We start from the raw sequence: 15240 nt of genomic DNA, 5'->3' as shown, positions 1-15240 counted from the left end.
TTTCCTCTATAATATGCTTCAAGAAATGTATGAGGTATGTTCCCTCACAGTTGGGGATTTTCTGGTTGTTCTTTTTCGCTTTTTTGCTGGCTCATTGCTCAGAGCAGCTGGAGAAGGCTCCATTTCCCTAGGGTCTGGATCATTTCCTATAACACGGGGTTTGGGGCTACTGTGGGCCCAGGTCCTCTGTGAACACTGGTTATTTCAGTATTGGCCGTCTCCGAAGCATGGCCACCAGGGTGTATACACTAGTGCTGCATTTTATGGGGCAGAGTGAACAAACCCTGATCTTGTGGGGGGTGTGGGGGGCACTATATGTTCTTTAAACATCACAAAGACACTTAGTTCCTTGGCTGCCCAGATGTTTCACAGCTGTGTGAAAGCTTAGGCCAAGACCCTGGACTCTGGGGAAGGGAATGGTTTCCCAGTGTGGCTTCTCTCCTTTTTCCTACTTTTCCATGGATGTTACTGTTTATCACTGGCCTTGCAGCCACACAGGCAAAATGCAGTGGGATGCTGAGGGCATCGTATAGACAACGGAGGCTGATCTCTTTCCTACAGATGGAGTCTGGTTGTTTTTTCTCTTGCCTGAAGACAAGGCTGCTCGATAACCTACCCCACTTTGCCCTGCCCTTTTCTATGTGATCTCTTGAGAACAAAACGCCCCTTCCCTCACATAAAACTCTTTCCTGCTCTAGTATCACCTTCCTGATATGTGTTTTCCCATTCCCACAACTAACACATAATCCTGCAACCACACTTAGCACAATCCATAAAACTCAACCTTCCTCTGAGTTTCTGGAGGATGAACAGGACTCAAGCATCTTTCTCGCTGGTATAAGACATGGCCCTCCAAAAGAGACTCTGCATGTTTGGGCAACTGAATGATGGATGCTTTCTCCAAGTTTCAGCTAAATCAAGGGACATATCAACACTGTGGGATTTCAGGAGGACACACACACCTCTGCTCAGAGATCAAGGCCTAACCCCACGGGCACCTTGTTCATAGTTTTTCTCATAGTTGGAGTCTGGGGTTATCTGCATGACTGCTTTCTGGATTTTGGCAGTGGAAAGAATGACTGCAGGCCAGTCTGGACAAACATCAATGCTCTAAAGCAGGTCTTCTAGGATTCCAGAGCCAAAGCAGCCAAATGAATCAGAGTGGCCACAATAGAACACACTTGGCCTTTGCATCCTTAGGGGGCTTGAGATTGTAGGAACACTGTAGGTAGGAAATTTCCAAAAGGTAGGATACCAAGTTTCTAGTTCACCAATTTCTAACATTCTGCAGAACACAAGGAAGTCTCTGGGTTTAAATCAAAGAGAGCTGCTTAAGTGTGTCAGCTGCCAGCATTAGAAAGAAAAGCTTTCTTTGTTTTCACATCTGTCTTTTTTATTTTTCCAGTAGCTCTCTGAGGTTGGTAGAAGCAGATTCTTCTAGGTGGGAATGTGGAGTATATTGTGGAGTATATTATGCAAGTTTACACACTACAAAAATGGAAGCTAATTTTATGACTAATATAAAGACTCGAATAACCTTCATGGGCAAACTGCCTCATTTTATAATTGGAGAGAGTAAGGCTCCGAGACACCGGCACCTTGCCTATGGAAGCCCCAGGTGGAGTTAAGGTCAGAGTTGGAATCAACATGGGTTTTTACCCTGAGTTAATATTTCATAAGACTAACCCCTCTTCTCCTGGGTTTTGGCTGTCCGGCACTTGAAAAAAAATGCAAAGCAAAGTCAGCTATTGTTACAAACCCATAGGGAGAGAGAGTGTGAGGGGAGAGTCCCTTGGTGTTCCTGAGAAGGGTTACCTCCAGAAGCAGAGGAGAGACCTTGATCAAAGGGAGTGAACCTCCTCCTCAGGAGAAGCATCCTTCATGGCTTCTGAGATACAGAAGAGGGTTGCTTCTTCCAGCCCTGGCCAGGTAACCATTCCACCATGGGGCTAACTGAGGATGCTCCTCTATGCCTTCTCTCCATTGGCCAATAGATGCCAATTGATTTCATTGACATTCACTTGTTTTAATGAATCAAAATGCAATAAGCAGCAATAGCACCCATTCCTTAGGCCACCGCACAGTCTTCTGTGTCCTAAAGTCCCTCACTGTGGATTAGGATGTTGGTGCCTTGCTAACCCTCTTCTCTCTGTCTCCTATCCCTGGACCTGCCCAGGGCCCACAGATGCCAGATCCCTACCTCCATCGTTGTCTTTGCTGTCTCCACAGGCCGTTTCCATGGATGTGTCGCAGCCAGCTCCTCTCCAGCCCAGCTGGCAGACGCAGTGCCACCCATTCAGGTCCAGGGTACATCTGCCATTTCCATTGCACAAGCCAGGACAGCCCTCTGCAAGACAAAGCGGAGAGTCAAGGGCTGGTGCCCAAGAGCAATTGCCACCTCTGCACTCATGCTCTAGCGCCTGCCTGTGGGACGCTTTCACATCTGCCTGTCTCCACAGCTGGGGGGCAGATACCACGAAGAATCTTCACTTTACAGAGAAGGCAGCAAGGACTCGGGAGACTTACTGAGGGTATGGTCCGAAGCAGTAGAGACAGGTCTGGAACCCACAGCATCGCCACCTCCCCCTTCTCACAAATGATCAGGATTCGCAGCTGCAGCCAGTGGATTAAGCCTGCCCGAGCCTGATTAGGAAGGTCTTCCATCCATCCTCAGCCCTGTGCTTGGTCTCCTTCTCTCTTGCCTACAACTCACGGAGATCCTCCTGCCTCTGCCTTCTGGGTGCTGGGATTAAAGGTGTGCACTACCACACTTTTCCTGGGGCTGTACTTTTTTTTTTTTTCCAGTTCTTGCAACTAGGTCAACTTTAGTGGATCCTAGGCTTTTCATTTATTTGGTCTCATTTTCTCCTAGACAACAGCCTTTGCTTTGAGAAAGAGGGCTTGGACCTTTCTGTTACCATTGTGTTTGTACTCTAATTTGAAAAGGGCTCAGGAGACTGTCACAACATAGACTAACTCTTGCCCGTCTCAAGTACAAAGGAAGATCTAAGCAGTGCTAGCCGCTCGGCTGTGTATCTATCCACCTGTCACTTGTTCAGCATCTTCTCTGGGCTAGCTACAGGCACAGAGATGAACGATACCTAGTTGTATTCTTGAGAAGCAGGCATCCTACCAAAGGATAACCAAGTGCCTAGACGGAGGCCTAAACCACATCATGGGAAGTAGGGACAGCTATGGCCATTTGAGAAGATGTGGATGACCCAATTAAAAAGAATAGGACAATACTCAGACCCTATTACTTCTGCTCTGACCCTATGATAAGGTGGTGACTTTTTGGTGCTCGTCATGTAGACTTACAGGTTTTTGATTACTACCTTTTTAAGCCCTGCAGAGTTTGTGGCTCAGAAGGTAAAAACCTGATCAAGAATGATGACCTGAGTTTGAACCTAGGAACCTAGGGTGAAAAGAGAAAACTGAGCCCTAGAAATTGTCCTCTGACCTCCATACCTGTGTCATGTTACGTACAAGTCCTGTGTGTTTAAGAAAACGCTAGGTTTCATAGCTCATATTAGCTTCTATTATATCATTTGAATTCTTTTCCTTTCTCTTGAGTCCTTATTTCTATAACAGCCAACCCTCTTCTCTGAGTGGCTATCAACTCAAACTATGCCATCCATGGCTTCTTTCCCTCCCCTGATCCAGCCTCCGGGGAAGGCATGGGTTATAATATTTTACAATGATGAGCAGCAAACACCTATAAGTTTGGTTGTAAACTAAACATTCTGCCATGAAACCAGGGAAAATGCTATTACCATTTGGGGGGTTGTTTTTATTTTCATTTTCTTTTTTTTTTTTTTTTTTGAGACAGTGTCTCATGTAGCCCACACTGACTTCACACTTGCTATGCAGTTGGGTTGACCTTGAACTTCTGATCTTCCTGATTCTGCTTCCCAAGTGCTGGGGTTACAGGTGTGCACCACCATGTCTGACTTATGTGGGGGTGGCGGTGATTAAGGTCCATGCTTCATGAATACTAGGTAAGCACTCTATCAGCTGAGCTATCCATATCTGTGACTCATTATTTTTAAAAGGGACAACCAATGTGAATGTGGCCATCTAGTGCCAGACCTGGCACACATAGAACAGCTGATTAATCAGAACCTGAGACTAGTGTTTCAAGGACTTTAAAAAATACATATTAAAATTATCACACAAAGATTAAATACCATCAAGGGCTTTTGATAGTTGACTCTTATTCCAACAAAAAACAAATGTTCATTTCCACTTGAGATGGTCAGTGTGGATGCCAACCAGTCAATACAGTCACTGTCCTTTCCATTCAAAGGAAGAATCACTGGTTGCATGTGTTCTCAGAATCCAGTGGAGATCACACAGAAAGTGTAGTAGTAAACACAGAGCATGTGTGGGAGGCTACCAGCATGACCATCCTCAAAACTGATCAAGAAGAAAGCTGTCAAACTGAGTGCCTGGAGCACTGGGTGACATGCAGGTGACTGTTCTGTGTTCTGACTTAGCCACCATGATCAGTCACACAGAGTGACCTTGGCAAGCAGAGCTTCTCCTGTCTTTCAATTAGTCTCACTTAATTTTTGTCCATCTAGCCAGGGACTGCTTTTAATTAATCCACTTATACTGGGGTTAACCTTAGAGGAAGAAGGTGAAAGCTTTAAAAATATGAAGAGATTCTTTTATTTTTCTGTAAGATACAACATCTCGTAAGGTGCAGAAAGGACCCTTTATTTGTGCGCATGAGCTCAGGAGCCACACCAAAGGCCAGCTCTATAACTCTATGGTTGGGGGATTCAGCCATGTTATTAAATTTTTTGAACCCCAATGTTATTAATTATAACAAAGGGGCATCAGGAAGGCTCCACATGATAAGGAATCTGTTATAATCATTGGGTTCTGCCATTGTAGTGCCAAAGCAGGCATATGCTCTCTGTGAGTCAAGAGCATAATATGTTCCAATAAAACTTTATTTACAAAAATTTGTGATGAGGTAGACTTGGTCTGTGGCTTATATAATTCTTGTAGATGCCTCAGGACAGCAAAGACAATGATAGCTGCCATGTACTCAAGGCCTACCATGGCTGGCCACTGGGCTAGGTGCTTTGCATAAATCATTCCTCAAAGGGGTGACTTTTGGGGGTTGTAGAGATGGTTCAGTGTGTAAAACACTTGCTGTGCAGGGGTGAGGTCCTGAGTTTGGATCCTTAGAACCCACAGAACCAGACACAGTCATCTCATTGTGTCTTCTTAGAGATGAGAGGTTGATACAGGAGCCTTCCCCAGAGGCTCAAGGGCCAGCTAGCCTGGGGCATCAGTGGTGAACAAGAGACTCTGTCCAAACAAGGTCTGAGGTTATCCTCTGGCCTTTGCAAGCATGCTGCGGTTTGTATGCACCCACATTCGCACACAAAGCCTGGTTGTGTGTGTGAGAACACACACGTTTTAAAAAATAGTCTTGCAGATTTTCAGAGAAGTTCCAGTTTCACACCATTAGTTCCAAGTTTCTAACTGAAAAACAAAATATGATTTGTAGTTATGGGGACTCGGAAGCTTGGCAAACTTAAACTCAGATCTTAACAAGGTCATTGGACTTTCTGTTTGTGAGAAGATCATCCAATTAACTCTGAACTTCAGTTTTCATCTCTGCAGATATGAAAGAGGCACTGAAAAGATTAAATGCCATGGTATATGCCAGTTACTCACCCAGTAAGCATGGGAGCTGGCAGTTCAGCACCACAAGGGGCATTTAGCATAATGAGCCATTAATATTAGACCAGTTTTTAACACTGTGTAACTTGATTAAGAACCTCACTCACTGGAAAGTAACCCTTCGCTACTCCAAACTGTGCCATAGTTTAGTTCTCATAAATACTAATTTATATGATGTGAGGAGGCACCCTGGTGACAGGCTTCTGGGAGTCACCACGCCCTGCAATTGGCTTTGGTGTAGCATGGGCAGTGTCATGAGTCCCAGCCAACCCTACCATCACCTCACACTTCCAGCGAGGCTGTCCTTCCGGTGACAATTACCCTGGTTATCGATTCATTTTGCAATTAGTTTAATGGTCTTCCCCCCTCTGTTAGAAGGCAGGCTCCAGGAAGGCAATGAGGGCCTTCATCTGGTGCCTTCACACAGCAGGCCCTCACCATGCACTTGCTGAAATGAATCAATAGATCTGAGAGAAATGGGTTCTGCTTCTTCCCTCCTGACTGGGAGGAGTTGAGAAAGCTACCTTCCCTGTCTTGGCCCCAGTTTCCTGATGGATAACATGAATGGTACTTCTGGCAAAACTGACCCAGAGAAGAAGATCAGAACATCAGATTCCATCAAACAATTCATAAATTTAACACATTTTGTGCATCACCTACTGGATGCCGGGCTTTGTGTTAATTGATGGGTAGAGGGAGATACCTTCTGCCTGCATTTTCTAGTCTATGTTTCTACACCTTTCTGTGTCCCTGGAAGGATTTAAATTTAAATTTATTTATTTATTTTTTGAAAAGGTTTTATTATGTATCCCAGGCTGGCCTTGAACTTGTGATTCCCCTCCTAACTCAGCCTTCAAAGCGCTGGGATAACAAGTTTGTGCCACCCACATCTACTGGGTCTTAAGATCTTAACCAGCCATTCTCATAGGGAACTCTGTGAGGCACTGGTGGTAAGGGGTCTTTAAATGGAGCTTCAGGGGCTGGATGTGGGGCTCAGTTGGTAGACTACTTGCCTTGCCTGCACGAGCCCCTGAGTTTGGTCCCCCAGTACTCAATGTATAATCTGGGTGTAGTGGCGCATGCCTGTAATTCTGGTTCGTGGGAGGTAGAGGCAGGAGGATCAGGAAATCAAGTCATCCTTAGCTCCACAGAGCTCCAGGCCAACCTGGGCTAGTGACCCTGACTCAAACAACAACAGTAACAACGACAACAACCAACACAAACAACGGAGCCTCTGTTGTCAAGTTCGGAAAACACTTCAGCTCTTGTCTTAGTCACACCGAATGGTGATAATCTTATTAAAGAAAATGCCTTGTTTATTTTCAGAGCATTTTTCATCTCGGCCTTAGAACTCTTCTTTCCCCAGTATTGCTATAATAATCTCTTTCGTGGCACCCCTCTTGGGTTCTTGTGGATTCCTCTGGTTGCCTATTGTATACACTCAGTGTTTCTCAGAGGCACCCAAGGGAGGGAAGCTCTTAATATGGGGCCACAGGGACACTTTATCCACTGTCAGTTTCTTCAGATGAACCTAGTTCCACCCTGAGGACCTGCGCGGTCCCTTCGGTTTCAGAGGGGCCTCGGAGTACTTGTGAGTGGAAGAGGTTCACTTTTATTCTCCATTGCTTCTGGCGCCCATCACACCCCCATTAGCCAGCAGGAGGAAGCCTCCTCTGGGGTGACTTGCTGACTTTTTTAAAGCAATATGCCTATCCTTCCCCATGGCAGAAGCTCATTAATTCCACAACCCCTGAAACTCATCAATAATTCAGAGCCTGAGTGACATTAACAATCCCCTATGGAAGGACTCACACCAGGCATTTGCTGGAGCCAAAATAATGTAGTTTTAAGATTTAGAGAAGGGCTAAGCTTTTCAAAAGAAATGATGCCCTTTAAATGACAAGGGACCACTTCATCTCAATATCCCCCTTGCAGCTGGCCAGCATCAGGTATGGCCAGGAGCCTTGCAGAATCTTGCAGAGTACTAAGTGGCTATGCGGTGTGCCTCCCGCCAACAAAGGCCCGTCGCCTGCCCGTGTTTTGTCCTCTCGCACTTTTTCATCTCTGAATTCACCTCCCTGCACAAGATCAGCATCTTTTCTCACCTAGATGACAGCACTGGTGTAATTGACCTTCTAGTTCTTAATATTTTCCCCAACTCCTTTTCACAAAACGGCCTAATGGGAGCCTTCTAAATCACAAATGTCTGCTGCCCCGCTTTGAAGAAACCTTTGGTAGCTCTCTTAAGCCTCATGTCAATCAAATTCCACAATCTGCAAGCCCCCTGCCTAATTTGGTGAGGTCTCCAAACTGGCACCATCACAAACCCTTATTATACTTGTTGGAATTATTTGCTTTTGAGTCTTCTCTGAGAGACTGTAGACAATCTGCGAAGAGGGCCATTTCTTCTGAGGAACATCTCCATTTCCTGGTAGGTTAGGAGGCTGGGCAAGGGAATACTATTTACGTACTCTCTACCAACGCACTTGGAAAGAGAACAGAGTGGGCTTTTCTTTGAACTCCACAATACCTGCTCTGCTCTGACAAGTCTCAAGCAGCCTGTGCAGATCATGCAGGTTTTGAGAGTCAGTGCCCATCACACTAGAACACGAGCCAGATGGGGTCTGGTTCAGATCCAGATTTTGCTAAGAAGCATTTGTCTTTTTATACAAGTTCTGACTCACTGACCTCAGCCAGACAAAGGTCTAATGGTGGAATTTTCTGAACTGAAGATCAGAGCAGGTGGCTCGAGAGAGGATGGAAACTACTTGCCAGGAGGACACAGTTGGCATATGTGATTTGGATGTAAAATATTGGGAATTAGGAGACATTCTTGGTGACTTATGGTGACAGAACATAAAATGTTAGAAGCCTGGATTTGATGAGAAAGTCCAAAGCTTTGGCTTCACCCCTTCCCAGAAACGTAACCTGGGTGAGCCCCCAAACTCCCTCAAATTCGGCTTCCCTTTTTAACCAAATGGGCAGCATTAAATCTGTTTCCTTTGGAAAAAAAAATTAACAGGACTCAAGACTCATGGGTGCAAAGAACTTCACACAGTAGGAGCAGTTCACTGAATAATGATTCCATTATGAATTTAGTCGACACTCTGATGGTGATGATATATTGAATGCTTGTCCCAGGAGAACACTGAGATACATCTATTTCCTGTTGGTACGATTTTGTTCTCAGCAAAGGCCAGTGTATTAAAGTCAATGAACCTTGCTTCCTACCCATCTGGTTGGGTCCTAGTAATACATTTGTTGCATTGGCAAGGCTAGGCCAGCTGCAAAGCATTTAGTCTGTTATTGGTCCCTGTTGTTAAAATGTGAACTGCCCCCCATACACTCATATTTGAACATATGTTTCCCAGCTGTTTGGGAAGGTGGTGGGACCTTTTGGAGGTGGAATCTCATTGGAGGAAAGTGGATCACTGGTGGTGGACTTTGAGGTTTTTGGAGTTCGGCTGTATTTCCTGTCTTTTCTCTGCTTTCTGACTGCTGATGTCATGGGGCTGTCAGCCTCATGTTCCTGATGCTACTTTTCCCACCATGATGGACGGTATCCCCTCAAACAGTAAGCTGAAATAAACTCATTCTCCCTTAGACGGCTTCTCCTCAGCAATTTGGTCATAGCAACGATAAAAGAAGTAATATAGTTCCCCAAATTTTTCCTTAAATTTTTTTTAAAAGAAGTTGCTGTTCTCTCTTACAAAAAGCCAATTTACCCTTTTCTACTATAATTTCGGATTTTAATCTAGCTCTCAGAGTCCTTCAAGTCAAGAGAGAGAATAAGAATACAATGAAAACATAGTGTAGCTTAAATCTACCCAGCGACATTCCCACCTGTGGACTAGCGCTTGGTAATCACCGCTTCATGTCATCCTGAAGCCGACCTCGTGAGGCAGACCCACCACCGTGCTCATTTTGCAGACAAATGTGCAATAGTGAAGTCACCTACCCCAAGGTCACCCTGGCTATGAAGTGTGAGAGCCGGGATTCAAGGTCTGATCACAGAATATATGTTGCTAACCAACGAACAACATGTATTGTGCCTGGTGTTACCTTTAGACCCAAGGATTCAAAAGCTACGACATGATGTTTCTCCATAGGAAGCGTTGGGTCTTTCTAAAGTTTCAATCTGAGCCTTATTCTTACAGCTATGAGGTCTTTGTGGAGAATTAGACATCACCTAAGTGAATGTTTCAAATATTACAAATCATTTTGCCATTAGGGGATACTCTTCAAAGAACAAACTTACCAAAGCTGGGCCTTCTCTGTAAAGGAAAACAGACAGCGAGCAATAGACCACCCACTCCCCAAGGCTGCAGTCTCCTTCTTGTTTCCAGAGCCTGGCATGTGGACCTAGCACACAGTGGGTGCTCCACATGTGGCTGTTGGATGAAGGACCACAACAGTAATGGAATGCAGTCCTCAATATTGTTTTTTCTTGCTCTTGAGCCTCTTCCTTTTTTCAGGCCACCCAGGCTGGTTCCCAGTATCTGAGTTCTGATGGGCCAGAGGCCGTAAGGAACGGACGGGGTGACATGAGATGGGGTGGAAGGGGTGAGAGGTATGGGGGTGGGGTGCAGGGGTGATGGAAGGATAACAACACAATGGTAATGTCACAGACAGATCTGAGTGACTTGGGCAAAGAACAACATTCTAGGTCTATTAACCACTCGGTGACCCCAAACCCACCCTCATTAGGTAATGGATACTGTGACAAAGCCGGGGATGTGGCAGCATATAGACACTGTCATGCTAATGGTGTGTATATACAATTTTACGCACATTCCTTTTATGCTCACACACAAACACAGACACAAAGACAATAGGAAAATAGAGGAAGACCATACCTTTAACTACCCTATCCAGATAGTGAGCTTGGGAGATAAAAGACAGGACATTTAAGGTAGGACCAAGGAAGAGCAATACTGCCTGCCATGTAACCATGCCAAGTGTTAGGAGACACTAGGGGAGGGTGGGGAGTCAGGGTGGTGCCCAATGTTTGGGACAGGCCTCTGCCACGGTGTGAAAAAAAAACAAAAACAAAGACAAAACAACCGAAAACAAAATGACATGGGATAGAAGGAAGGAGAGCAAGCACATCTCCCATCGCCAAGGGGTGGTGAACTCATTCCGGGATCAAGGCATTTGAACGTAGTCATATAACAGAAGATACGTGGAGAAGGCCAACAGAAGAAACAAGTCTGGGAAGCTGCACAAGTGGCCACAGTTGTGCTCCGTCAGGGTCATTAAAGTTCATGGAAAATTACAGCTAACCCCTTGGTCTACCCAGAGCAATGGCCAGCCTCCCTCAAGGGGAAGCAGCTATATAGACAAATTATCTGGGCAGACAAGTTCCCGGGAAATTAGAGGTCGGAGGTATGCAGATTTTGCATCATTTCTGATATATACTAGGCTTCTAGGTTGAGACTTTGGTTGAATACATTGCTGGCTTGTCTGTTTGGCATTTCAAAATTATCCGGGAACATACATACATGTCTACACAGACTTAAATGCAGAATGTTTGGGTGTGCCAAGTAAGATGCACCCCTACTTCGTGCATCTTACGAGGGATGTGAAGCATAGGTTGATGGATGCCACCGTGAAAAGTAGGAAAAAAGAAAGGGAAAGTTGGCCACATCTTAACTCAAGAGACAGAATAATGCATGCTTGGTTTTCCAATGGAGGGGTTATTTGAATTATATGACAATTTAAGATCTTGCCTACTTGTGAGGATATGTGTCAAACATTGCTCTGATGTATGAACCCAGTGTGTACATGACGTATGTGTCTGAATGCCCAGAACAGGACTGGCCTCTTCAGTCCCAGACTATATCAGTAGTATATTTTACCTTCCTCATCTAGGTATAGAAGATGCTTTCTTTTCCAGTTTCTCTACACCTCTTTTTCCTGTGTTCTCATACAGGCCAGGCAGGGGAGCAGTCTCCTAAAGCAACCAATGCCTCCAGGTAGGCCGTACCCCATCCTCAGCTTGATTTTCCCATATGACTCAAAAGTCCCTGAGACATGACTAAACTATAGTGGAGTGGCTTTATCTAGAAGCCATATGGTTATATAAACTATAAGAACATTTTTCTTCACTTCATAAACAAGATAGACAGGTACCATTGCTATCTATCTATCTATCTATCTATCTATCTATCTATCTATCTATCTATCTATCTATCTATCATCTATTTATCTAACAGCTATATATCTGTTTGTGTCAAAATATGGGTAGATGAGAGGCTCCGTTCTTGGTTCATGTATCAGTGCAGTAGCTGTTATGGTGATACATGCACCAGGATCCACATAGCCAAGTGGAGAATTGGGAACAGGTGATTGAGCAGGGCCTGCACACATCCCTTTATTCTTAGGGGTGCTAAGGTGGGGTCTGTAGAGCAGCAGGATGTAAGAAGGCACTGTGAAGGGTAATGGCTTTTAAGCAGGAGTGAATACACAGAGCTGTGGAATGGCAAACATAGGGACCACCCAAATGAAAAAATGAAACATAGGGAAAGCTCATCTCGAAAACAGCCAGGAGGTCTCTGGCCAAGGGGAGAATTTCACTGGCTCTTGGTTCGTCTGTTTCTTCAGTTGTATAAAAGTTGATTCATCTAAATTTGCAAAGTGGTCTAAACTCAGTGACAGAATGTGTGGTGTGGACCGTGATTTCCCTCTCAAAGATGTCTAGGGTAGATGAGTCCTCCTCACTGGGATCCACATGATCACCTCACTGTGCAGCTTGGGCTTTGAGGGGGTTTTCTGAACAGAAAACATTCTTGATTGTCTCCAGACTCAATGGTGACTCCTGAAGGTTAGATATATTCCACAGGATAATCTCCTGAAATCTGGGGCTGCCTTCAGACAGATCTCTCTTTGAATGCCATTTCATTTTCAAGGGACTGTGAAGTACTATAGATCTTTATTACGAACAAATACTTCAGTCCCTTTTAAAAATGCTTGCTAATTTCTCCAGACCACAGGTGGGAACAGAAGCCAGCAGAAGCATCTGAAGCAGCTCAGGGTGTTTTCACAGTGTGGGTTTTCAGGAGATAAGAGTGAGCATTCAAAATTTCAAATCCTGAGTCCACAAGCCAAAAGGGGCTCATTTGTTACAACGACACCACAAATCACACTCAATAAAAAGGCTGGAAACACCAGTCACGGCCAAGTCCAAGAGTTCTCCGGAAATGGAACAGAACTTCCTCATCTTGGGCTATAGAAAATGGTGTTTGAAGTCCAACACCATTTACTTAAGAAGACAAATGCAGGAGCCTCCACTCTTACTGCTTGAACATCTTGACACAACTGTTCTCGAACACCACCTCGAAATCCATGATGTTAAGGTATTCAGACAAGATGTTTGTGTTATGAAATGGGGGTCCAGGATTTCATGAAATCTCTGTCAGTCCACTCGGGGCTTCAAGCTGAAGGCGGTGGCGGCGGCAGCTCCCCTCACGGGCTGCAGTCATTTCCCTGTAGCTGCGCGGATGTTTCTTGGGCTCTGGCTCTCTCCTTGTCACTGAGAAGATGGAGAAACTGCAGCACAGAGTCACTTACAGTAGGTTCTGGGGTGTGGTTTTAGGCCTCGTTGGCCTTCCTGGGACCACCGATGTGAAGATGCAGTTTTCTACTTGCCTGGACCCACAGAGGTTTCTAAGGGTTTCCTCACAGGAGCACTGGGTCTCTATCAAAGACTGTGGAGAACATGGCAAGAGGCTTCCCCTTCTTACTCCCCAAGAACCTTGGGTTGACCATTAGTACTTGCATCACTGGTTCACACTATGACAGATGAGGCAGAGATCATTACAGCAGGTGGCTGTATGTTAGTTACAATTACCCAAACGTCTTTCACGCAGATACCAACGACCAATGTGATGGTCTTATTAAGATCCAACAAATTCATGTTCTTTTTCTCCTTGAATGCAGGACTGCTGGATGAATGGTCAGTGGTTCCCACCCTGAAGTGACTCCACAAATCTCATTTATTTCCTTCTAGTTTTCCATCCTTATCACATGTGCTGACATCTCCCAGAGACACCCGTAATCAGACTCCTGCTTTGATAGCTCCAGGTGGATCCTTGTGTGCTCTTTCCTCCTCTCTGCCTTTCCTGTTGGGTCTCAGGCACTGTTGTGAGAAAAAGCTTTGGAGGATGAACAGCATGGGGTCATCACCCCGGGTACTGACACCTCCTGAGCGGCTTCTGAGCTCTTATTGAAGGACAATCTGATTAGGAAGTGAAACCTGAGAGCTACCATTCAAAAGTGGACAAAGTGCTCTGGAAGATTCTGTGGTTTTCTTTAAAATTCCCCTTCATCATGAAGTCTGGTTTTGCTCACTCAAGTGATTGCATCATCAGAGTGTTATTTTGATCTTTCCTCCCAGAAGAGGCTTTTGTTTAAGAATCAGGGTTTATGTGATTGGACAGCTCTCCTGAAGCTCAGTAAATAATTCTGAATGTCTGGCATCTCCCGCAATCACAGCTTTGGGGTCAAGGTTGGATTTTATAAATGAAATCAGAAGCTGGCATTGCCCACACGTGTTTTGAGGCTTCATAGATGAAGGGCGCTGAGGTGAATGGAATAATCACCATAGAATCGATCCAAAATGTAAGTGTTTTCAGAAACAGGGGGAAATATTAAACACCTTCTTAAATTTAACAATGATTTTCAGCGTTTCTAAAGAAATTAGAGGTCAAGCCTTGGACTTGCGGGACCCATAACATCCTGGAACAGACATCTAAAATGCACTTCTGATGACTGTGTATGTACCATATGCTTAAGGAATAGAGCCATGCCAGTCCATCTTACCTTAGCTTCTAGACTAGGAAAACACAGCTCCACACATGCAAATGAGTGCCCCATACGCAAATGAAAGCATTTGTATTGAGGGAGCAAAACAAGATTGAAGAATCCGTCTTTTTTGGGGAGCAGTTTCAGGTGAACCACTTTTGGGATGATGGGTGGTGGAGGAGAGGGCTGGAATTCCATCATCACTGGTGACATCACCCAGCTGCACATCCTGTGATTCATCGAGAGAGAAACTGTCCCAGGCACCCATGTGGTTTTCCCACGACAATCTCACCAGAGACCTATCCTCTAGGTGCTAAGAGTGGGTGATCCTTCACCAAAGGCATGGTAGGGGGTGGGACTCCATGTGGAGCATTCTTACAATAAAAAAAATACTGTCAATAAGGAAGATGCCATTGACACATTTGTGTAATGTCTACTAGAATATTCCACTCTGGGAAGTGTCATCGAGGGAAGAAATTTCTTCTGCTGGGGACTTGGCCTAAAGAGCCTGAGTTATCTTGGTCTTTATGTGTTTCCTTCTTGCTGTAAGGGAAACATGTCATTCCTTCCTGTTTGTGGAGGGCAGCAGTGTGTAAATAAACAGACCCTGAGTCTTTCCCCTCCACTGCACGGAGGTCTCTGAATCAGCATCAAGGGTACCAGCGTCTTCTCCGGTTGGGAGAGAACCGGATGCCAGGGTAGGCACTAGCTGCAGGATAATGACCCATTCTGGCACAG

General features: G+C 45.0%; 1 protein-coding gene across 16 annotated transcripts in view; it reads right to left on the bottom strand.

Annotated features, from left to right (window-relative positions):
• The window catches only part of Tenm4 (teneurin transmembrane protein 4), a 766582-nt gene that overhangs the window by 100111 nt on the left and 651231 nt on the right, over window positions 1–15240 (bottom strand). For 12 of the 16 annotated variants that reach the window (XM_042280283.2, XM_076547381.1, XM_076547377.1 and 9 more), the window contains 2 exons: window positions 10557–10583; window positions 2201–2347 (listed from right to left, as the gene is read on the bottom strand). In XM_042280283.2, coding sequence (XP_042136217.1) covers window positions 2201–2347; window positions 10557–10583 — 174 coding nt within the window. The remainder of the gene's footprint in view (window positions 1–2200; window positions 2348–10556; window positions 10584–15240) is intronic. The other 4 variants (XM_076547366.1, XM_076547370.1, XM_076547380.1 and 1 more) reach the window with 1 other exon arrangement.

This window comes from Peromyscus maniculatus, chromosome 1, assembly GCF_049852395.1.
Source record: "Peromyscus maniculatus bairdii isolate BWxNUB_F1_BW_parent chromosome 1, HU_Pman_BW_mat_3.1, whole genome shotgun sequence".
NCBI lineage: Eukaryota > Metazoa > Chordata > Mammalia > Rodentia > Cricetidae > Peromyscus > Peromyscus maniculatus.
This window is presented reverse-complemented; position numbering and strand designations above follow the sequence as displayed.